The sequence below is a fragment of the Cydia amplana genome, chromosome 14 (genome assembly GCF_948474715.1).
Source record: "Cydia amplana chromosome 14, ilCydAmpl1.1, whole genome shotgun sequence".
Taxonomy (NCBI): Eukaryota; Metazoa; Arthropoda; class Insecta; order Lepidoptera; family Tortricidae; genus Cydia; species Cydia amplana.
In genome coordinates, this window is record NC_086082.1 from 4,594,566 (window position 1) to 4,618,285 (window position 23,720).

The 23,720-nt window shown below is 40.7% G+C and overlaps 1 protein-coding gene and 1 long non-coding RNA gene across 3 annotated transcripts in view; both read left to right on the forward strand.

Annotated features, from left to right (window-relative positions):
* The window catches only part of LOC134653954 (uncharacterized), a 298,657-nt gene that overhangs the window by 131,004 nt on the left and 143,933 nt on the right, over positions 1-23,720 (forward strand). The window lies entirely within an intron of this gene.
* On the forward strand, positions 2,650-7,101 carry LOC134654274 (uncharacterized). The gene is made up of 3 exons (XM_063509740.1): positions 2,650-3,740; positions 4,932-5,218; positions 6,593-7,101. The coding sequence occupies exons 1-3, from the start codon at positions 2,755-2,757 to the stop codon at positions 7,099-7,101; spliced, it is 1,782 nt and encodes a 593-aa protein (XP_063365810.1). The 5' UTR covers positions 2,650-2,754.

Here is a 23,720-nt window from a genome sequence, read left to right on the forward strand (position 1 = left end):
TACATCAAAAATACATTAAAAAACTATAAACTAAATTAAAACTAAACTCAACAAAGCCATAACTCAGTCAAAAAACTCGTCCCGCGCCCTTCCAGACGCAAAGGTGCCCATCACGCTCGCCGCATTGCCACGCTGAACCGCGATGGACAGCCTCTGCATCAGGAAAGACCCCGGAACGAGGGTCATGACCTCTCTCCCTTAAACGCTGCCCTAATTCACCCAAGAAAATTTTGGCCTCAGCACACCAACACCCGGACGTCTCCACTGCCAACGGGACAAAAATATACTTTGTCAGCAGCGCCGAGTACTTATCGCGCTTCCGAAGTGCCGCAAATTCAGCCGCCGCTCCTGCCGTCCGGGACGTTCGGCCAATGTGCGAGGCGGCAAAAGTGCTAACACACGTGGCATCCCAAATTAGACACTTACCCTTCTCCCACGGAATAAGCGTCAACCCGTCAGGTCTTTTGCCGTCGGACCGACTAAGGCCTGGAGGTTCCAACATGTAAGGCACATTTGCTGATAAAAGTGCCCTCCGCACAATATCATTCAGGGCATGGTGGCGCGGAAACCTCCCCACACAACGACAACAACTCAACGCATGATGACCATTACTCTCAACCATAGTGCCGCAGATGCATATGTGAGGTTCGCAAACATCGCAGCCCAGGCGAAGAGCGACAGCCACCCGCATGGAGTTGTTGTCGAGAAGGGTACCCACGTGTGGAGAGGGAAGTGCACGTAACCATGCCCCAGCCTCAGGCCTAGACACCGCAATCAGCCTAGCCTTGTCTGCACCAACAGCGCGTTCTAGCAGGCCATCAAAAATCCGCTCCACACCTATGTCATCCCACATCCTTTGACGGTCTGGTTTATCTGGCATCGGCGCATTCGGGTTGAGAGCCCTCCAGGCCGCCACAGCATCAGACGCAAAAGGAATTGTTGGCCTGCCACCATCCACAGATAAAATTTCAGTGACCAGGCCCACAACTCCCTCTGACGATGCCAAGAAGGCCGGCAGACTGACGTCCCGTGCACGCCGTATGCCCAAACCACCGTTCCGTATGGGCAAATACGCCAGAGCCCACTGATCTGGATTGAGGAAGACATTCAGCAAACGCTCCACTGACTCCTTCAACACACAGTCGAAGGAGTCTATACGAACAGGGTGCAACCAAGCTGGAACGGTGCGCAGAAAGTAAATTATTTTAGGGACGGCAAAACATACCCGCAAAAGAACCAGAGCCACATGCGCCGGAAGATCCCTCAATTTTTCCGCAGCCATCAAGAGAAGCTGCCTTCTCTCTTCAAAAGCCTCAGGAATCGCCTCCGAATTAATTGGAGAACCCAAGAGAGCGAAAGACTGAGCTGACACCTCCTTGAGTCCGGGAAGCAGATTACTAAAAGTAGAGAAAGAATCACGGGACTCGGCACTGCAGGGGAAAAACTCGCATTTTTCAGGGTTAACCTCTAGACCTAGCACCTGAAAACGTGGTAGAAGAGTAAGCAGATCCTGCTGCACATCCTCTGGCTTACCCCCGAGGGTACCATCATCCAGATACCAAATGTTCAACGGCGACGTAAGTTCAGAAATTGCCTTCTGTATAGCAAGGCTGAAGACCAAAGGACCTAGAGGATCACCCTGCTGCGCGCCTACCTGGGAAAGGACAAGGGAGCCATTGTAAAAAAGATTTGATGGGGAGGAATAAACTTGAAATAGGAACGGATAGAGAGAAGGCACCTTCTCCCTGACCTCCGACAACAAAACATCACGCTCAACCGAGTTGAAAGCGTTTTTGATATCGAGCTTAACTATAACACATTCCTTGTTTCTCGAATCCTCCGTAAATGCTCGAGTCGCGTGTATGGCAGCCTCGCAACCCAATCTAGTGCCAAATCCTAACTGGCAAGGTCGCAAATACGCTGCCATCTCCTCTCGCACCGCTCGACACCCAAGTTTAGCCACCAACCGGTGAAATGTGCTGCCAATTGCGATTGGTCTTACCCCTCCGTCCTTCTTCGATAGCGCGCACAACGAAGCTCCATAAATATAGGGGCAAACTTCGGGGTTCAATTGTCCACTTAGCAAAAAGTTACATAACTATGCCAGCCCTTCCAGTAACCGGCAACCACTATCACCCGCGGAGGCAGACACAAGCTCTTTCAAATGCACCGGACGGATTCCGTCTACACCGGCAGCCGAACTGTTGTTAAACGAATATTTAAATTATTTAAGTAGATAGGTAGCTTACTAATATCCCTGTAATATGAAATGTAGGGGATGAAAGTATGAAAGAACGATAATTAAAATCTATACGAAGTCACGAGCTAACGCTAGTGAAGAATAGACTTTAAATATACTTACATCTTTTACATTCTAAAGGCAAAACTCTAAGTCAAAAAGACGTATGTGTTATATACGCAGATACGTCGTTTTGGTAGTTCAAGACGTAATTTATTGACATTTGTTCGGTTTTTGGGGTGCGTTTGATTGCCCAAGTTTTTGGTAATTTTGGCTGTTTGATGTGGGTGTGGAACGACGTGTTGGTTACAGTTTTAATGTGAGTCGCGTCGTTCGATTAATTGCGTTTTGACTGATTCATTTATACTTACTCCCTACTTGTATAGTTTATTATTTGATATGTATTGACGCTGTACCTGCATGCTTCAGTAATAAACCAGTCATTGGTCCGAACGGTTGTTTTACTAGATACCTCACTGGCGACGACGCGAGAGTACCCACGTATTTAAAACAAAATGGCGCAGTCTTATCTCGGTTCTTTGCCTAATTTCGATTACAAATCCGGAGAGTGGTCTATTTTTAAGGGGAAATTAACTCAGTTTTTTAAAGTAAATGCTACTAGTATTACAGCCGATAAAAAATGTGCAGTGTTAATAACGCATCTTTCGGACGATTCGTATCGCTTGGCACGTAATCTCGTGTACCCTAGTGATTTAGAAGCGAAAACGTATGACGAACTTATTGCTGTTTTAGATAAACATTTTAAAATTAAAAAGTGTTCATTTGCTAATAAGGCGAAGTTCTACAGTGCGACGAAAAAGCCAGACGAGTCTTTAGGAGACTGGGCGGCGCGGCTACGCGGGTTGGCAAGTTTTTGCGACCTGGGCACCGCCCTGGAGACGGTGCTGACGGACCGTTTCGTTCTCGGTCTGGGTTCCGGTCCCGAGCGCGACAAGCTGTTTGAACAAGACGCGGCGACCCTTACGTTCTCCAAGGCGTTGGAGGTCGCAGAGCAAGCGGCTAGTGCTAGGCAAGCCCAGGCGATGGTAGGCGAAACTGGCAGTATCGGCAACGTGCCGATAAAGGAGGAGCCGGTGTTCCGTGCGGCGAGCGCGGCGAGCCCTGGGCGCGGCGGCGCCCGTGGCCGCGCCAGTCGCGGTGGCGGAGCTGGCGCCGGTCGTGCTACGGATGTCGCATCGGGTTCCAAATGGCATCAACGCGATGACTTCAATAGGTGTAATATTTGCGGCATGAAAAACCACAGTGCGGAAACGTGTCGTTACAAAGGTTATAAGTGCGGCAAGTGTGGTGTTAAGGGACACCTAAAGAAAGTATGCAAACTAAGATTTCACAATATCCAAGCACAGGGAGGAGAATCGGAAACTTCTTGCGAGGACTGTGAGGAGTGCGCGCTATACAATTTAAGGTATGAACATTACGATCCCATTATTTTAACTGTATTAATCAACGGTGACAAATTTTATATGGAACTTGACTCAGGGTCTGGAATAAGTGTGATTTCCGATAAATGTTATAAACAATATTTTTCTCATATTCAGTTACACGAGTGCAACATTAAATTATGTGTTTATAACGGGCATAAAATGACGCCAATGGGTGTATTGTTAGTAAATGCTGAGTACAATTCAATAAAAGACGTACTTAAGATATATGTGATACCTAAAGGAGGTCCGCCCTTAATTGGCCGTGATTTTATGGCTAAATTCGGCATTAAATTTACTACTGAGGAATATTATAATAATAATAGTATAGCCATTGACCATTACGCCGGGGAGGTTCGACAGTTATTAAATTCTTATGCCGATTTGTTTAGCGAGGGGTTGGGGAAATTTAATAAATTTAAAATATCACTTCGCCTTAAGGAAAATGTTGTACCAGGTTTTTTTAAACCCCGACCAGTCCCTTTTGCCCTTAAGCATAAAGTTGATGAGGAACTCGAACGTCTTGTTGGTTTAGGTATACTGGTACCAGTGAACTTTTCGAAGTACGCGACTCCAATTGTTCCGGTTTTGAAGGAGAACGGGAAAATTAAAATTGCAGGCGATTATTCGGTAACACTAAACAGAGATTTGATTATTGACAAATATCCTATGCCGCGCATAGAAGAAGTATTTGCGAAATTGGGGGGCGGCGAACGTTATACAAAGCTGGATTTGAGCAATGCGTATAACCAATTCGTATTGAGTGACGAGTCCCGGGAGCTCACTACCATCAGCACCACGCGGGGGTTATTTCAATATACCAGGCTCGTATATGGTCTGGCCAATGCGCCGGCTATATTTCAGAGAACAATGGAGACCCTGCTGGTAGGAATAGACGGAGTGAGCATCTGGCTGGATGATGTGTGTATCACAGGGCCGGATAAGGCGACTCATTTGGAAAGGTTGCGGGAAGTTCTGTTTCGAATTAAGGATGCCGGTTTAAAATTACAAAAAGATAAGTGCGAGTTCTTTAAATCGAGCGTCACATATTTAGGTTACGTTATTGACAAAAACGGCCTTCGAACATGCCTGAGAAAGATTGATGCAATAGTTAATGCCCCGCGTCCGAATAATGTTTTAGATGTAAAGCGGTTTTTAGGGTTTATAAATTATTATCGGAAGTTTATACCGCGCGCCTCAAGTGTACTTAATCCCTTGCACGAATTACTTAAGGTCGATGCTGTATGGAGATGGGGCCCCGAGCAGGAGGAGGCATTCACCGCTATTAAACGGGAAATGGCTTCAGGGCGAGTCCTTACTCATTTTGACCCGGAAGCGCGACTCGTTTTGAGTGTTGACGCTGGACCCGCCGGTCTGGGTGCCGTGATATCGCTTGGGCCGGAAGGTCACGAGCGACCCCTGGCTTTCGCCTCCCGGGCACTTACGCCCAGCGAGAAAAATTACAGCCAGGTCCACAAAGAAGCCGCAGCCATCGTATACGGAGTGAAACATTTCCACCAGTACCTATACGGGCGAAGTGAACCATTTGTACTCAAAACTGACCATCGACCCCTACTTGCCATATTTGGCAAGAAAAATGGCATATCTGTTATGGCTGCCTCGCGTTTGCAACGGTACGCTATTTACCTATCAGCCTACAACTACGTCATTAGTTACATTACTAGTGAAAAAAATGTTGTGGCTGACTATTTCTCTAGGGCACCGCCGAAAGTAGTGAATCCGTCTGAGTTAAACATTGACGAGGGTAGTTCATACTTAAACTTTTTAGACGAGAATACCTTGCCAATATCGTTTGAAGATATTAGGGAGGCGACGGCCTTAGACAAGACAATGAAAATTGTTATGAAGTACATTAAAAACGGGTGGCCGCGTAAAATTAAATGCAAGAATATTCAACCATATTTCAGATGTAAAACCGATTTAGAAGTCGAAAAGGGTTGTATTTTACGCGGTCATCGAATAGTTGTCCCTCCGGCTCATAGGGCACGCATGTTAGAGGAATTGCATAGGGGACACTTAGGAATCGTAAAAACTAAGAGTATTGCGCGCGGTAAGCTTTGGTGGCCAGGTTTGGACTCCGATATAGAACGCATTGTGCAGAATTGCACCGTATGCAGTAAACTGCGGACCGCCCCACCCCGCTCGCCCCTCCCGTGGCCTCGCGCGCGCGCATGCTGGGAACGTCTTCATATTGACTACGTGCAAGTTGGGCAAAGGATGTACTTGGTCGTGGTAGATGCATTCAGCAAATGGCTGGAGTGTTTACATATGAGTAAAGATGTCTCGTCAAGATCCCTAATTGTAAAATTAAAATACCTATTTTCAACATTCGGCTTGCCCAAAACCATAGTGTCAGATAATGACCCAAAAATAAATAGTGACTTATTTAGAAATTTTTGTGCAGTTAATGGGATAAAATATTTAAACTCACCGATTTACCACCCCTGCAGTAATGGCCAGGCCGAAATTTGTGCTAAGATTTCTAAGAAAATGATAAAATGTATTCAAAGTTGCGATAATAAAATGTCAACCGAGGGTATTAATGAGCGATTGTTGAGTTTTTTATTTGAATATCGCAACAGTGTCCATTGTAGCACTAACGAAACACCTGCAAAACTCATGTTCGGTAGGGATTTACGCAGTAAACTCGATTTAATTTTACCTAGCAAAGAACCCGATAGTAACAACGAGCAGGTTGGTTTAGCAGGTGCTCGTAAATTTGACGTAGGCCAAGTTGTTTTAGTTCGATGTTTTGTTGCCCAAAAGCCTGTATGGCGAGTGGGAACAATAATAAATAAAGTCGGAAATAGGATGTTTACTGTAGACGTTAGAGAGATCGGTAAATGTATACGTCACGTCGATCAGCTGTTGCGATATTCATGTGGGTTAGTTGCTGATAAGACAGATAGCGCTGTGCAAGCAAACCAGTCGCCGCCGCCGCCCGCGCCCGCTTCCGCGCCTTCCCCGCGCCCTTTGACCTTTTCGCCCGCTCCGGCTCCGGCGCCGACGGCACAGGCGTTGCAACCTTCATCCCCGTACTTACCCATGTCATTGTCGAGGCCGGACGCAATTGAAGATATTGATCAAGATATAAACGAGCCATTAGACATTGCATCCGACAACGACTTTTATGAGTGTGATGATAATAATGTAGAGGGAGAGGAAACGGATCGACAGGTACTAGAATCTGAAACGCTAAGCTCTGTGCCCCCGGGCCCCGCGCCCGCGTCGGCTCCCGCGAGCCCTGTACCGCCCGCGTCCCCCGCGGACTCGCATCGGCTGCGCCCGCGAGCGCAGCAGCAGCAGCTGGCTCAGAACGAGCAGACTGAAAACCAGTCGGATCCGGTTCCCCGCCGATGTAATTTAAGGCCTAGAACTAAAAGGGTTAACTATAAATGATTATTAGTATAATAAGTTTATTGTATTACTTATACCTAAAATATTGTCTGTTTTGTTGTCAGGTTCCCAGAATAATGTGGGAGGAGTGATATGTATTGACGCTGTACCTGCATGCTTCAGTAATAAACCAGTCATTGGTCCGAACGGTTGTTTTACTAGATACCTCATTATTGCATATACTTTTTCCTGTGGTAGTAAGAATGAATCTATACCTATTTTATTTAGTTTATACTGATTATGAACTGATTTGTTATAATTATATAGATTCTATAATTACAAAGATTTTTCTATCTACCTACCCGTACTGCCACAAAAAAAGCTCAAAATACCTTGCCCCAGCAAACGCACGGGCGTTAATTTAAAAAATATGAAAAGAACTCGAAAATTCCAAATTCAAAATCCGTCGTCACCTTAAGCCGTGCACACGCCGCTCACGTCCACCGCTCATTTGCCATCGATCGGAGACAAAGCCTACCCGTATATTGCCATCGCTACAGAGACAAACGGTCAATACTGCTCTAGTGTAACTGGGTCTTTATTTTGACAAACTAAGAAAAAGTGACCACCGAAGAAGAACCGGCGTCTCTAGTTTTCGTGCCGTAACCTCTAAGCGTCTAAGCCATCATGGCGGCACCTGTAAAGTCCAAAATTGAAATTTTATATTAATTTAACTCTAAATTGTAAAACTTTTCATACAGTACGTAATTAGAAGGCTAACGCAGTTTTTTTATTGATTTCCTTTTAGCAACTGTTCTTTTCTGAGCATGTTTATTTTCTAATACATATTTATATTCTCAAAGCAGGATTCGAAGCTGAGAAGACGTAGGTATCTCAGCTGTTGTTTTTACTTGTTTTTACACAGGGATCTAATGTACAGGCCCCGTAGACAACACGCCAATCGCTAACGCTCCATAGCGAACGAAACGCAACTGTGATTAAAACAGTGTCACACTAATATGGACGAGCGATAAAGAGACACAAAGCGATTCTATGGTGAAGCGATAGCGATTGTCACCTTGGCTAGGCCGCAGCGCTTAACTAGGCAAGCATCTGCAACTCTCCCCGATAAACGAATTAAGGAAATGGAAGATTTTTTATCTCGGCCGGGGGGCGCCACGCGTCGTAACGCGCCAATACTTTCTTATGCAAAGTCCCTCCACGATAATTAGGAGCTATAGATAGATGTACGTTTTGTTTTTAATTTCGGAGGGTGACGGTGTGTGCCATTACGTAGAATGCGTACGGCAGTTACGCGAATGTAATTTTCTAATTTTGTTTGGTTCTTCCTTTTTTTATTTCATTTAGTTGGACAGAGTTTACGGATCTCTTGAGTTTTTGGTAGAGTCCGAAACCCGTGAATCTTAGTGTTTAGGATACCTACATTATTTTTTTCCTTAAAATGAAAGCACTAAGTAGGTACAGTCGCCATCAGATATATCGGAGCGGCCAGGGTGTTTACAATATCTGAACACGCACTCTAATGCTTTGACAATAGAGGCGTGTTCAGATATTTGTGAGCGCTTTGACCGCTCCGATATTTCTGATGGCGATTGTACCTATAAAATTAACGGTAATGCTTATCAACTGTATATTGAAATAACAAAATGTATAAATTAACTATTAAAAAGTGCCAATACTTTCTAATGCAAAGTCCTTTTACGATAATTACGAGCTAGATATACACCGTACGTTTTGTTTTGAATTTCGGAGGGTGTGCCACTCGCCATTACGAAGGATACCTACGTACGGCACTTACGCGAATGTAATTTTGTACATTTTTTTCCCATGTTTTATTTGATTTTGCTGGCCGTTCACGACGTCCAATGAATCTTCTAGCCGTTTTAACATCCAAGATTGCATTGATATCATATGATGGCAATTTATAACATAATTGAACAGATCATTTTGACCTAAAGTGTCATTCTGTGGAACTTGCTAACTATGTAAACAAAAGTCACTAGTAAATTCATATTTTTTGACAGTTTCAATATGGCGGTTTGTTTACATAATTAGCAAGTTCCATAGAATGACACTTTACTGAATTTGTCCAATTTAGTAACGAAATATTCTGATTTGTAACCTAACCAGCCCAAACCATATCGTAAATTCGTAATACCTTCGTATAATATCAAAATAAACAAATACGTAAATAATATGAGGTCAATTTTACACAAATACTTCAAAATATACTTAATATCTTTAATAATTAACTCCAGCGTGCACTTAATACAACATACATGTACAAATATACACAGATGTATTTGCATATAAAGATACGTATACCTATACAGGATGGTATAGAACGGTGCAGTAAATTACAATCGTTCATAAATGAACGGGCGGTGTCCTTCCCGCGCACATGTCGTTCGGGGGCTACTGCGCCCTGGGTTTCTTGGTACTTGCTTCCGAATTATAAAAATATAAAATATAACATTAAATGAAAATGAAAATGAAAATTTTATTGATAACAATTGTTACATGTCTTTTCTTTTTTTTTTACATACTGCTATTTGTCTATATGAAATTAAATATTAAAATTATCAACATTAAATTATATTATCAATATACACCAAATTATTATTAAACTATGAGAATAATCTATATAATATACAAACGTTACGCTCAAGCCAGATGTTATTTCTTAAATCGCTAGTGGAATGTCAAAAAACTCACTGTAATCATAGAACATCTTCTCAAGAAGCCACTTTTTTAGTTTGAATTTGAATCCTTCGATGGAAGTTGCATTTCTAATGCAATCAGGTAATCGATTATAGACTGAAGGTCCGAAGCAATAGACTGACTTCTACGATTTTGCTAACGTATGTCGTTCTGCTACTAGCCGGTCTCCGTGCTTGTTACTACGCAGTGGATATCTAGAGTTCGTACCCCTGCGTTTGAACTGATCTCGATTGGTGTGTGTGAACACCGCTACCTGCTGTATTAGTATACAGGGTAAGGGTAGAATTTGGAACTCGAACTCGAAGGGTAGAATTTCACCTCGAGCGCGGTTAATTTATTTGTCATTGCGGTCACAGTATTTTGTAGTTCCCGAATTGCACTTTCTAGCGCTAATTGCGCCATTATTTTATAATAAATTAATTTTAAACTGCAGGAGCGATTTGATGTATGTGACGTACGGTGACAGGTCATCAAAAAAAACATTACACCATGGAAAAAAAATTACAGGCTTCAGGTCGATCAGCTAAATAGAGATCTGTGTAATAATCCAATCCAATATTATTATGGAATAATATGAACATCAATAAATTGCTCTGTTAATTAGCTTAAGATAATATACCTATATATGTAATACCTACTTACTAATCATAAGTGCTTGTTGCTAGGCCTACATGAATAAAATATGTTTTGACTTTGACTCAAAACTGACATTTCCGCGAGATTAGGAGGTGCAGCTCCTAATTTCGTGGAAATGTCTGTTCTGTTTCAGTTTTGATTAGTTTTGAATTTTCCCGAAGTGATAAACTCGATTTAGACATTGATCAGTGTTAAGTGAAAGTTCATAGATTTGCTACTTAACGCAAGTTTTAGATGTATGAACTCGCACTAAGCACTGAACCAATGTGTAAATTGGATCGGGCCTTAAGCTGGGTGGTAAATGATAAATAAATAAAAAAGGTATTTGTGTCACGTAAGTAAAACGGGGTCCCGTTGTTTCCCATAAAGTTTTAAGTCATAATGTATTGTTTGTCATATTATCATTACTCATAAAACTGAAACCGTTAACATTTCAGGATTTTTGTTAGGTTATCCTATAGATAGATTAGGTTAGGTTTGTTTTATGGCAATCCTGAAAAGTGACGCGTTTCTGAACCAAATGAATTATGATTAACGAAAATTCGGGCAAACAATACATTATGGCTTAAAACTATTTGGGAAACAATAGAGACCCCAATATTTGAGCCTAATTCTTTCTTCCTAGCTATCCCTTCGAAAAACTCACGCGTCTTAAAGTACCAAGATCGCCACACCGCGCTGAACTTTTAATTTTCCCTCCTTAAAAAAGGGAGGCCAGCATTTTCGGCGGCCCCGGGGTGGTAATCAAGCCGCGCAATCTTCGGCAAACCCTTAAAAACTTTAAAACTCATCGCCACGTGCGTGTGCGTGTGTGTGTGTGAGTGTGTGTGTTTATTGGGGTAATTTTTGCGAGACTTAACTGCGTTGTTTTCGTGTTGAATTAGTGAAGAGTGTTTTTCGTTTGAAGAATTGTGTTGCTTATACAGAATAGATATATTTTTGATATTGGTAGGTAACTAAAGTGTCATTCTATGGAACTTGCTAACTATGTAAAAACAAACCGCCATATTAAAATTGTTTCTGAATGACTTTTGTTTACATAGTTAGTAAGTTCCATAGAATGACACTTTACATACATAGTTATTTTACCCCGTTTGCGACTTTAAAATTTAGATGAGATAATATCGTTGAAATAATTTTCTCCATAGATCAACTCCGTAACAATCTTTTGAAATTATTATTAGATTTACCTATTCTTGCTCTCCTTTGTTAGTTTTCGATAATGTTACAATTTGGGACAAAAATTGGATGAAATTCTATTGAATTTGGGATTCCATCGTTAGAATAGGCAACAAGTAAAACCTTGTATTAAAAATACATAGGTACGTACTTTTAGTCGCCCACAAAATAAAACTGGCCGAGACAAATGGAATTTACACTTGTCAATATGAAGATTTAAAATACAATAGAACGGTAGACCTTTTTATAGGTCTCTGGGCGGATAGAGCATAAAGGTTTTGTGTGTTATTTAACTTCTACACATGAGATTTGGCTATGATACATTTTAATAAAATTAAAATCTATAACTGGACAATCTTTACAGACCTGTATGAATAAAATATAACCAGATTTTTTTTTCTAAAACTTCATAGCTTTTACACAGCTCCGACTACCCTCGAAACGCAATTTTAAGCCACCGCCCATTTTTTAAATGGCTGCCAAACCAGATTACACCGGTTCGAACCATCGCGTGTCCTTTACGACCCATAAAGGAGGTCGATAGCTCCCTTTACTTTAATTGCCCGGTAAAATATGCGTGAAATGTAAGTATTTATTTTTCATAAAGTCGTTTATGTACCGTAAAGTAATAAATTAGGTCTGTAAAGGGTTTGGTTATGATTTGTGTTATTTTCGTAGTAACGGGTGAAGCTGTTAGTTACGTGTTGTTATCGAACAATTTTTGCTATATTTGCTCCATTGTTCAAGTAGGTACCTACCTTAGATACACCCAAAAATTTGTCCAAAAGCTCCCAGGTCAAAACTCGAATATCTTTAGGTTCGGTTTAAGTGTGAGTGGTCAAGTAGTTAAAAATAAATTACCCTTACTCAAGCACACATTTTGATTGAATTCCCTGTCTGGTCTACATTCAGATCTTTTGATAATCAACTAGTAAAGATGTATATTACTTACTCTTTATAGTATATTACTTGCACCATTCCACTAATCCGGGGTTAATCGGTTAAACCGTTAAGACCATTAGGGTCGATTCTTAGTCTTATTCTTGTGTTTTAATTATTAGTTTAAATCTAAATGCAACTGTTTATTGTTAAACACTGTTATTAAGTGCTTGCTTATTGCGTAGGTAACTTGTAAATACTGTAAGTTATCTATTTATAAGTTGTCTTATAAGTGAAATTTCTGTAATTTCTTAGACAATAAAAATTTCTTTAAACCGAACCGTTAACTCAGTGTCAAATTGTACTGGTAACCATGGTAACTCCAGGTTTAACCGGTTAACCCCGAGTTAGTTTGGTGCAATTGGCGCTTAAATCGAAGTTTAGCGGTCAAGTGACAGTCGTTGATAGAAAACTCCAATCGAAAGTGACATAATGTTGCATCTGTCATCCCAATCCATTATTTATTTACTTTCATCTTGGCTAGGCCCCTGGAGCTAGCAGTGTGATAGGTATAACTATTTGTTCGATTTCGGTGTTCTGATATTTTTATTAACTTGCATTGTTTTTATTTTTATCGAAGTTTTTCATACCCTAATGGCATATAGGTACTTCTAAAATCGATATACCTACCTTCTAAATTACCTAGTACTACCCTATTTTCTTTTTTATCATAAAATCCTAAACAGAATCGACAGCATAACATCACCAAAACAAAGCTCATATTAAATTACAAAATTTAATTTAAATTACAAAAACAAAAAACATCCCCAAATTTTCCAAGATAAAAAATCCCGCGATGAATAGTTCATTAACCTCTTACGTGTGTGCGTGTGTGTGTGTGTACACACAGGGGTTTTAATTTTTCGGGGGTTCTTTAATGACACTTCTTCGCATCGATTTTAGCATTTCAGAGGGTTACTCTTTTGTTTTGCGTTATCGATTGGGCTGTTGGTAGATTTAAGGGTGTTTAATAAAATCTACCTATAGTAAAGATTGTTTTGTGTATAAAAAAGTATTTCAGGGATAGAAAATATTTAAAACTATATTTTTATGCTACTTAGCGCCACTTGTACCATCCCACTAACCCGCGGTTAACCCGTTTAACCGTTAACCCAGTGTCATATTAGTACTGGTACCTTGGTAACTCTTTTAACCGGTTAACCCCGGGTTAGTGGGATGGTGCAAGTGGTGCTAACAGGAGCCAATTTAGCCACTCTTTTATATTTTATTGCACGTCTGCTTTAATAAAATTAAATAAAAAAATAAAATCTTTTGTATAAAGTTTCCAAAAGAGTGTCGTTTTCTTATATGTACCTACATTGCAATGTATTAATGACATTATTTAGTTACCTACACTGTCAAAATAATAAAAAGTGTAAATATATATTTAAAATAATTTCCCACATATTTTAAAAAACTAAGAAAGTTTATCTTTTTTCTTTGCGCTATAAAACCTAGCTTAGGGTTGTCAATCCATACACTTTGAAGACCATTTGTCCGATCTTTTTTATCTAATAGGTATTAAAAAAAAATTGCCCTTTCCAACTGCCGCCGCCATTTTTTTAAGTCTCGGTTAGTGAGCATGCATACGTGCCTTAGTTAGCGAGGGGGGGGAGGAGGAAATTAATCGCATCCCCATCGATTTTGCTTATGAACTTTTTTAATTCGAGGGTTGATCGCGAGTTTTACAACGAGTATAACTGTTTTGGGTGCGTGTCTCTGATTCTTATTATTATTCTCAGTTTTTGTTTTTTATTTGAAATTTTAACAGTTATATCATCTGAATGATTATTATCATTCGTTTTAACACTAAGCAGCTGGAAGTCTAGTATATTAATAATACTATTATTAATACTATCGTTCTGTAATCAGGAAAAATACGTCAATGAAATGATTTCTTATTTAAACATTATTCTCTAGAAATGTAAGCAAAATTAGTAAATAGAGTAAATTAAGAGGTATTTAGTTTAGTATATTTTAGTTTAGTACATCTTTACATATCTATTATGTAAATAATGGAAGTAACTTACTTAATTAAAATATGATAATATGACGTTGGGAAAAGGCAAACAAGCATAATACTATGCGATGACTACACGGTGTTAAGTAGACTTATTGAAGAATTATAAAAAAAAACTGCAATTGTGACTTTGAGGCAAATTTCGGGGAAATGTCAAAGAAAACAAAGGAAACTTTCATTCTGGAAATGGAAATTTTTGATTTCTACAAAAAAAATATGAAAAGTTTCCATTTTCTAAATGGAAATATCGCAAGTTTGAAAATATTCCGACGTCACAATAGTAAATCCAAGATACCTAATATCAAACTGCTCTAAAACTGCAACAAAACGTGACTAAACTATTTCTTGACAGCACAAACCATGCTGTGAACTCAAACATTTGGCACACGGCACACCCCTAGAATATTAGGGTTGGTGCCCACTGGCCCTCCGCTGACCGTGACCGTGAAAGTTAAAGTGCTGTGAAAGAGTCCGGACGATTGTTTTTTTTTAAATTCTGGGTTTAGGAAAAGGGTGAGCAATAGGGAGATTTTTGTTTGTGCGTTGTGGAAAAAGAAATTGTAGGAGGAAGCCTAGTTTGAAATCGGTTAAGAACCTTCGTTTAGATGATTTTATCTTTATTTCCTTTATAATTAATAATATTATATTAATGTATATTTTTTTATCTTTTATCTTATCTTACTGTCGAATAAGAAAAGAAAAACATCAGCCCATATTCAATTTTGCTATAAGTAGTTAAACAAATCTTTACCTCTAAATATTAGTAAATAGATATTTATTTATTTACCCCCTTATTTATAAAACTTTACGGGCCGGATTTAGTTAAATTATGTTTTATCCCTTTCTTACAAATACATAAGTCAAAATGACATATAAGGACAAACGATTAATTGAGGTTTGTAGCGCGTTTATGAATAAGGGGGTTAATCTTAATTGCAGATAAGAAAACACACTGTACAAAAGGCGAACTTAATGCCAAAAGGCATTCTCTACCAGTAAACCTTTATTCACTCAAACAAAACAGAAAAATAACCTCACACTACGCAAACCCTAAACTGATCACCTAAAAATAATTAATATAAATTAAAGAACAAGATGAAGACACGAAAGGGGCAACCCCCGACACCCCCTAAAAATTTAATTCATCACCGGCTAAGACATCCCCCTGTAGTTGTCCCTTCCCCCTTTCTTTCTTTGCCTTCTTTGCTTTTTCTTGAACACTCTGTAACTTAATTTGACCTCCAAACAAATTTCAACCATAAACATTTAACAATAAGGTTCATTTTTGTTTGTAGAGTAATGATTCTTAGGTTGAAAATGATTTGTTGTATACAGGCTGTTTCATTCGTTCGCACTGAGAGCTTAAAACAAATATACGCGAGTCTAAGATAAGGTTTTGTAGGTCTTTAGAGATCGTTAAGTCTATCGGCTGGGGTCGATAGATAGGACGTCGGTGACTCTTGTTAGATCTTCTTTTAAGTTCAGTACGGCTACCATCAGTTTGGCACTGACATAAACGCCGTCGAGAACGTACCGTAATTTACTTTCTACGTATACATCTCGCTCGTACTCGCATATTAGTGCAAACGAGATGTATAGAAAGTAAATTACGTTCTCGATAGCGTAAATGTCAGTTTTGACACTGTCAGTGACTCATGGTACGGGTTCTGAATGTTTTGGGCTGGTTTTAGTGTCACGCGGACCGTCCGTGCGGATTGCCATGTTGTATGAGAAAGCTGTCCGACCGTCCGCGCGGACCACTCTAAAACGCTCCCTGAAGGCCTGAACTTAATACATATTGGTCCGGTGCGGAGCGATCCGCACGGACGGTCCGCCTGACACTAAAACCAGCCTTAAGGAGACAGACTCACAGCATTATGAAACGTTTAATTAAAGTAGGTACATCTGGTGCAATCAGACTACCCGTTCTATAATAAGCACATTACGTAACTACGTCGAAAATGTAAGGGCCATATACATATATAAGTACTGCATCCGAGTTTCGATTTTCGCGTTTCCCGGTTGGCACTTTGTAAACGAACCGCCTTGATGTATCAATGTCATTTACTTTTGTCTCTGAAAACTAGTCAAAAAACAGTTAAGTCCCGTTTTTGTAATTAATAATGTGTAAAAATATTAAAGGTTTAAATCAAATATAGGTAAGACATTGTCTATTATATGTACCTAATTCCTAGGAAAATCGCGCAAAAAGGATCGCTAACTGAACAACAAAATACGGAACCATAAAATAATGCCCGCTCAGCGTCAGCACTTTATAAATCTTTTTAATGCCCGAACATTTTCGCGGGACCTTTAGGTTGTTTGATTTTTTTAAGTTCAATGGTTTGTACGGAATAATTATTAAAGTAATTAGTCACAAACAGTATTTAAAAATAGTAACAGTACTCGTACCAATTAAAGGGTTATTCCCAGAGATACACCAGTGGTATCTAATCTTACCGCTGGTGACAGATAAGAAAAAAAAACATTAGTTACCACCGAGTCACTTTGTAACATTACTAGAAAACTAATCAAATTGTTTTTTTTTTTTAGAACACAAACAGTCACATAATGCAAATGGATTGGTTGATTTTAAGAAAATATTTTTAACAGTGCTGTTTTGAGTAGACACACTATTAATATATATAAATTTAGGTACCCTTCCGCCTAACTAAACTTAAGCCTGGTACCCTGGTGGTAGTTCGCCTTTGTACTTCTTACAAATTTTATGTTGATTTTTTAATATGTCTTTTTGTACAATAAAGTGTTTACTACTACTACTGCTACTGCTACTGCTACTGCTACTGCTACTGCTACTGCTACTACTACTACTACTACTAAATTATAAACTAGTGCTCAGCTCACGAGATTGAATGCGAAAATTCGACCCATGCCGCCGTGACCCAGGTAGCCGAGTGGACTACACTTTGTATAGTATTGTTCAAACAGGAAGGGTACGAAATAATATTGTGATACATCGTGAGGAACCCGGACTAATGCCATCAAGGCCTAGTTTACCCTCTGGGTTGAAAGGTCAGACGGCAGTCGCTTTCGTAAAAACTATTACCTACGCCAATTCCTGGGATTAGTTGTCAAGCGGACCCCAGGCTCCCATGAGCCGTGGCAAAATGCCGGGACAACGCGAGGAAGATGATGAAACACGAAGGGTACGCTGACAGATGTCATCCTAGTACAATTTTGCAAGATTTGCCGTTTTAAGGTTACAAATTGTATGAAGATGACACCTGTCAGCGTACCCATCGTATAAGAAAAATACTATAATAGCTGGGAATAACCCTAATTAAGGATCCCCAAAAGCACAAATGACATCTCAAAACCGATAGAATCTATAACCTCCACACTCCGTATTGATTAAAAAAGCAACATAAATTAGCGGAGCGGAGGGGGGAGGGAGCGTTGTTGTCAAAAAACTTTTATAAGTGTTTATGTGTACGTGCCCCCCGCTGACACCCTTTCGCGTATACCCACATTCGTATAAAACACGGGTACACTCGGAGGCGGGGGTGGAAAAAGGTGACCATTCGTCTTTTCAGTTCAATTAAATAACTTAAGTATTGTTAGAGTCTGTTCAGAAAAAGAGAGTCGTGAAATGTATTGGGCCCCATATATTCCACGACTTTTCTCTGTCCGCACAGACTCTATATTGTTGTAATTTTAATTTAGAATAAAATTCACATACCTACCTAAATAATACAAAAAAGAATCTGCAATAAATCACTTTATAATTATAATTGATTCACCGGTTTTGATTATTTAATCTACAATAAATAAAAATTTTGGTGACATCGTAATAATACGATGTTGGTTTACTAAAATGATTTCTCTATTTATGTACCTATTAACCATTATTATTTTTTTTTTTTATTATTCTAGTATGAAATGACATGAAAATATTCAATTTAATTAAACGTATTAAACTTAATGAGTAATTATCAAAAAAAAATGCATGATAGAATAGGGACCTATAGAAATGTACTGTGACTTTCTACGAAGCATGTCTTTATGTGATTATTAATACTATGTTATGTGACTGTATATTTTATATTCGCGAGAAATAAAAGGCTTTTTTATTTTTATTTTTATTTATATTTTTATTTTTATTTTATTTAATGGTTTCTTATTAACGTATTTTTTTTTAATATGAACAAGCTTACCTATTTAAACTTAAAAGCTTGTGCTCTATAAAAGTTATTCTAAATTATACCAGTGATTTCATCAATTCTTGGATGTAAACTAAGTAGAGTTGTTATTAAATTCCTACTAAATATACTTTAGCAGAGTGTAAAATTACCTATTTAGTGACTTTGATCAAATTTCTCAAATTTTTGAAAAGTAATGTTTAATTTCAAACATAATTGCCGTTAGAGTTCCTACTTTTTAATATTAAATGCGTGAACATTGAAGGTTAAAAGGCGTCAGCACTTTTGCGTTTTTTAAGCATAAGTAGGTAAAATGAATTAGTAACAATAACAAACGCATCTATTTACCAATTCTTCATAACAACATAAATATCCCCCACAGTAGTACAACTAACATTTCCATATACAAAACACCCTATCCCCCAGCGCCTGTACACTGACATACAAGTACATGTAAATTAAACACCACCGCACACAGACACGCACACAAATAAAAACGTAAAGAAACACTGCGGAGAGGAAGAATGTATTAAGAAAGCGCGAGCGAGACAACCTTCTAATTAGGCGGGCGGGCGCAAACGGGACAGAAACAATCGACACGCTAATTAAGAATACAAGAAGAAAGCGTTTTATGTACGAATTTCGTGTTAGTGTGCGCGTCGTTTATGTGTGCGCGATTTTCCGTTTGTAACGCGTATGTGTAAGTGTTGTGTTATTAACTCATTATGTGAAGAGTTAGTACATAGCTTCATTTACTCAGTTAATTGAAAAGCGGTTGATAAGAGTGGTGAGGACAGCCTATCGAGTCACTTCGATTCTGGTTTTAAAGTTCGGTTTTTAAGCGTTTCGCTTTTGTTTATGTTTTGAGGTTAGGTTCGTTGTTTTAATTAAGTACACAGAATGAAATAGTTGGAATTATGTATTGAAACTTGTAGAAAGGTAAAAAAAGGTTGATACCCACTGGGCCTAAGATATGGCCGAGTGGATATGACGTCCAACTTTCTATCCGGAGGTCATGGGTTCAAATCCTGGCTCGTACTTAGCAATGAATTTTTGGGAACTTATATAACGTATGGAATATGATTTGATACTTAACACTAGGTTTTCGGTGAAGGAAAACATCGTAAGGATATCTGCATACATCCGCGAAGAAATTCAAAAATGTATGTGTATCTGGTCCTCAACCAGCACTGGGCCAACGTGGGATTGTAGACCAGGCTCTTCCGCGTGTAAGAGGAGGCCTGTGCCCAGCAGTGGGACGTAAATGTATCATCATCGTTGGCCTTAGCGTCTACTGCAGACGATTGATGGAGTAAGACATTAATACAAGCAACCTTTGTGAGTGCTCGCGGAATAATTAATTTCTTAAAATTAAAATATGGCGAAATCTACGGTTGACGCATTAGAAAAAGTGATGAAAAAGTTTTTAGTGCCCATAGAAACCAAAATCGGATGTGTCCTAGCTGATCTTAAAAAGTTAGAACAGAAAATTAGTAAAATAGAAATTGCTCAGCAACAGTGCCAAAAGTGTTATCCGCGTTCGTCAAGCAAGTCTAACCCTAACGGATCGATGGCTCCCCAGACGCGCGCCGAAAATCCCGTGGCAGTGACCGAGCGCCAAACCAAACCGGCAGTTATCGGTACCAGAAACGTACCCGCGAGATCTGCTATAAGCGACGATCGCCGCAGTTCGTTACCCGCAAAAATCGACAAAGCCGAGAGGACGCCTATACGTACTCCAGTGGATGATGATAATGTCGAGACTGATAACATAATACCGACACCGCAAGTTCAGATGGTAGACAAAAATAATTCGTTATATAACGATAGTACGTCCGAGCCGACTCAAGATTCGACTCAAGATTCGCGCAATGGTAAATGGAACACAGCATCATACTTTAAAGGCCGCATGCGACAGAAACCACCGCGCGGCTCGGTAACCGGCACTGGACCAATAGATACAGACCTCAAAGCGTCCGAGCGTGTCAAAAAATTACATGCTTGTTTTTTTAATGTAGATACCACCCCAGAGGCGATCAATTCCTACATCACTAAGAAAACTGGCAGTGCAGACTGTACTGTGAATAAGTTGCATCTTAAACATAATTACTATGCGTCCTTCGCAATAACGGCCCCGCAGAGCATATTCGACTGCCTTATGTCTGCCGAAATCTGGCCATCTGGGACGGTAGTTAGCGAGTGGTTTCGCGGAGGCACCGGGCGCGCGAGGCGCGCTCGTCCCTCTCGCCGCAGCCCCGCAGCTTCCACCACCAGCGCAGCGAAGCCAACGCAAGACACCCCCAGAAGCCATCACTACGTGTCACCATAATATTAGGGGCCTACAGAGTAAAACTAGACAATTAGAAGTGTTGCTGTCCGACGAGCTGTTATGCGATGTGCTAATTATTACTGAACACTTTTTACGTGACTATGAAATTCAATCTGTATCACTGACAAATTTCGACCTTATGTCGTACTATTGTAGACCTACTATCGAACGCGGTGGTAGCTGCATTTACGTTAAGTCACATATTAAGGCTGTTAATAGACCCGATTATTGCGATTTATCCCAGGAACAAATTTTCGATGTATGCGCTATATATCTAGTAGATGACGACATTTTAATAGTGGGAATCTATCACTCAAATCTCACTAGCCATACTGAATACCTAAAACTTTTTGACGCGTTACTAACAAAGATAAACAACGACAAATTGTCAGCAATAATAATGGGTGACATAAATATCAATCTACGCGAGAACACTTCCACAAAAAGGCAGCTATTAGACATTTTAAGTTCACACGGGTTTAGTCAGTACGTCGAAGGCGTCACCAGGCGGGACGGCGCAAGCGCCACCTTACTGGACCACGCGTACTGCAACATCCGAGACGACCGAGTAGCCGCCACCTGTCTAGATACTAATCTGAGCGACCACGTAGCGCAAAGACTAGTCGTCCCGCGCCCCTCCCGCCATTCAACACCTGCACCGATAACGAAACGGGTTTTTAGTAGCATAAACAGAGCATCCTTTGTTTCCGCGTTGGAATCGATAGATTGGGATAGGATTATAGCTACCCATCACAGTAACTGTAACATATTTGCAAGCAAGGTAATAATAATTCTGACTAACTTATTGGATATCCACATACCATTAAAAAAAATTGTATCACAACGTAAAGTATGTCCTTGGATAGATTCTGAAATAATTGAATTGAAACTTTTAGCGAACGAACTTAGCAACCTTTCAAAAAAATACTCAAGTAATACCTCCTTGATTCAGTCCTCCGAGCAAGTTTTAGACTCTTACAATCGGAAACTTAAGGCTAAACGTACTGCTTATTTCAACTCGCTGATTACTAACAACCCAAATAAGAACCAGGCGATGTGGAAAGCCATAAACACTGAGTTAGGTCGCAAGGCCCGCGAACGCGTTGATTACACCGAACTTCTGGTGGACAGCGCCGACCGCCCGTTCGCGACCAAACAACATGCAGTGGACGCTCTCAATCACGAGTTTGTGACAGCAGCCGCCGCCTGCGGAGCGCCCGCAGCAAACCGCGACTGTTGTATCGCTTTATTATCGCGCGGGTATGGCGCATGTGACTCTTCTATGAGACTGAAGCCATTCACACCTGACGAGGTTGTAAGTATTTTTAAAAACTTTATTGCCCCTAAAAACAGCACAGACACTTACGGCCTATCCTCTAAGTTATTGAAACAAGCCAGCCCGTCAATCTGTCACGTGCTCGACCAACTGTACAACAGTTGCATGAGATCAGGAGTGTACCCGGACAGTATGAAAAAGGTTAAGATATGTCCACTATACAAAGGAAAAGGTAAGAAATCGGCCATCAAGTCTTACCGCCCAATATCCCTGGTCCCAGGCCTCAGCAAGTGCTTCGAAGTGGGCATAAATAAAAGGTTACTCAATTTCTGGACATCAAGAAACGTACTGTCCGATAACCAATACGCCTACCGCCACGGCCGATCCACCACAGATCTAGTGCGTAAAGTGGTGCGCTGTGTGATGAGCGCCCGCGAAGCAAAAAGACCGGTGGGGGTCATATGTTGTGATTTGTCACGCGCGTTCGACACTGCCGACCACTCGCTTATCGCCGACAAACTCGCCCATTACGGAATCCGCGGCCCAGCTAATCAACTGATACTCTCTTTCATGACGAACAGAGCCCAAGTTGTTGTCGGTGACGGGGGTGCCGTTGTGTCCTCAGAGCTGCGGAACCTGATGGGTGTTCCTCAGGGATCGTGCCTCTCTAACACCTTGTTCACCATCCTACTGAACGACTTGCCAACGGCGATACAAGGCGCGGAGTTATTTATGTATGCCGATGACGTCACGGCAGTCGTCAGCACAACCGCTGAGCAGGACCTGGTAGAGGCGCTTAATCACGTATCGGAACAGCTGCACGAATGGTTCCAGTTGAACGGTCTGGCACTCAATAAAGATAAAACGTGTTTTATGACTTTTAAACTAAATGGTCACACAAGCAAAGCCCTGAAGGTGTGTGCAGGCGGTACCCCTATACAGCACCTGTCTTGCACGCGCCTTCTTGGTTTCCAGCTCGACAACGCGCTAACGTGGGAGCCGCACATAGACGGACTCTGCGATAGGTTGGGGCGCGCGTGCTTCGCACTACGTCGCCTGACACAAACAGCGGGAGGAGACGCAGTGCGGGAGTGCTATTTCGCAACAGTTCACTCACTCCTTACCTACGGTGTCGAACTATGGGCGCGCGCCTCCGACTGGAACCGTGCGTTCGTAATGCAAAAGCGTGCGGTCCGCGCGATGGCCGGCGCGCCTGCAGATGCTCCGGCACGACCCCTTTTTCGTGACCTTAAAATCTTACCCCTACCTTGCTTATTTATAAGCCAGGCAGCGGTATTGACACGAACGAACCTCGAAACATTTGAGCGAAAGGGTACCAATGCTAATTACAATCTCCGCAGCAACAAACACCACAACAGACTAGTCGCCGAAAAACATAGA

Coding starts and splice junctions, on each gene's coding strand:
- LOC134654274 (XM_063509740.1), top strand. CDS start 2,755: ATGGCGCAGTCTTATCTCGGTTCTTTGCCTAATTTCGATTACAAATCC. Junction 3,741..4,931: donor TATATGGAACTTGACTCAGG/GTCTGGAATAAG, acceptor TGCTGTATGGAG/ATGGGGCCCCGAGCAGGAGG. Junction 5,219..6,592: donor CCAGTACCTATACGGGCGAA/GTGAACCATTTG, acceptor CATGTGGGTTAG/TTGCTGATAAGACAGATAGC.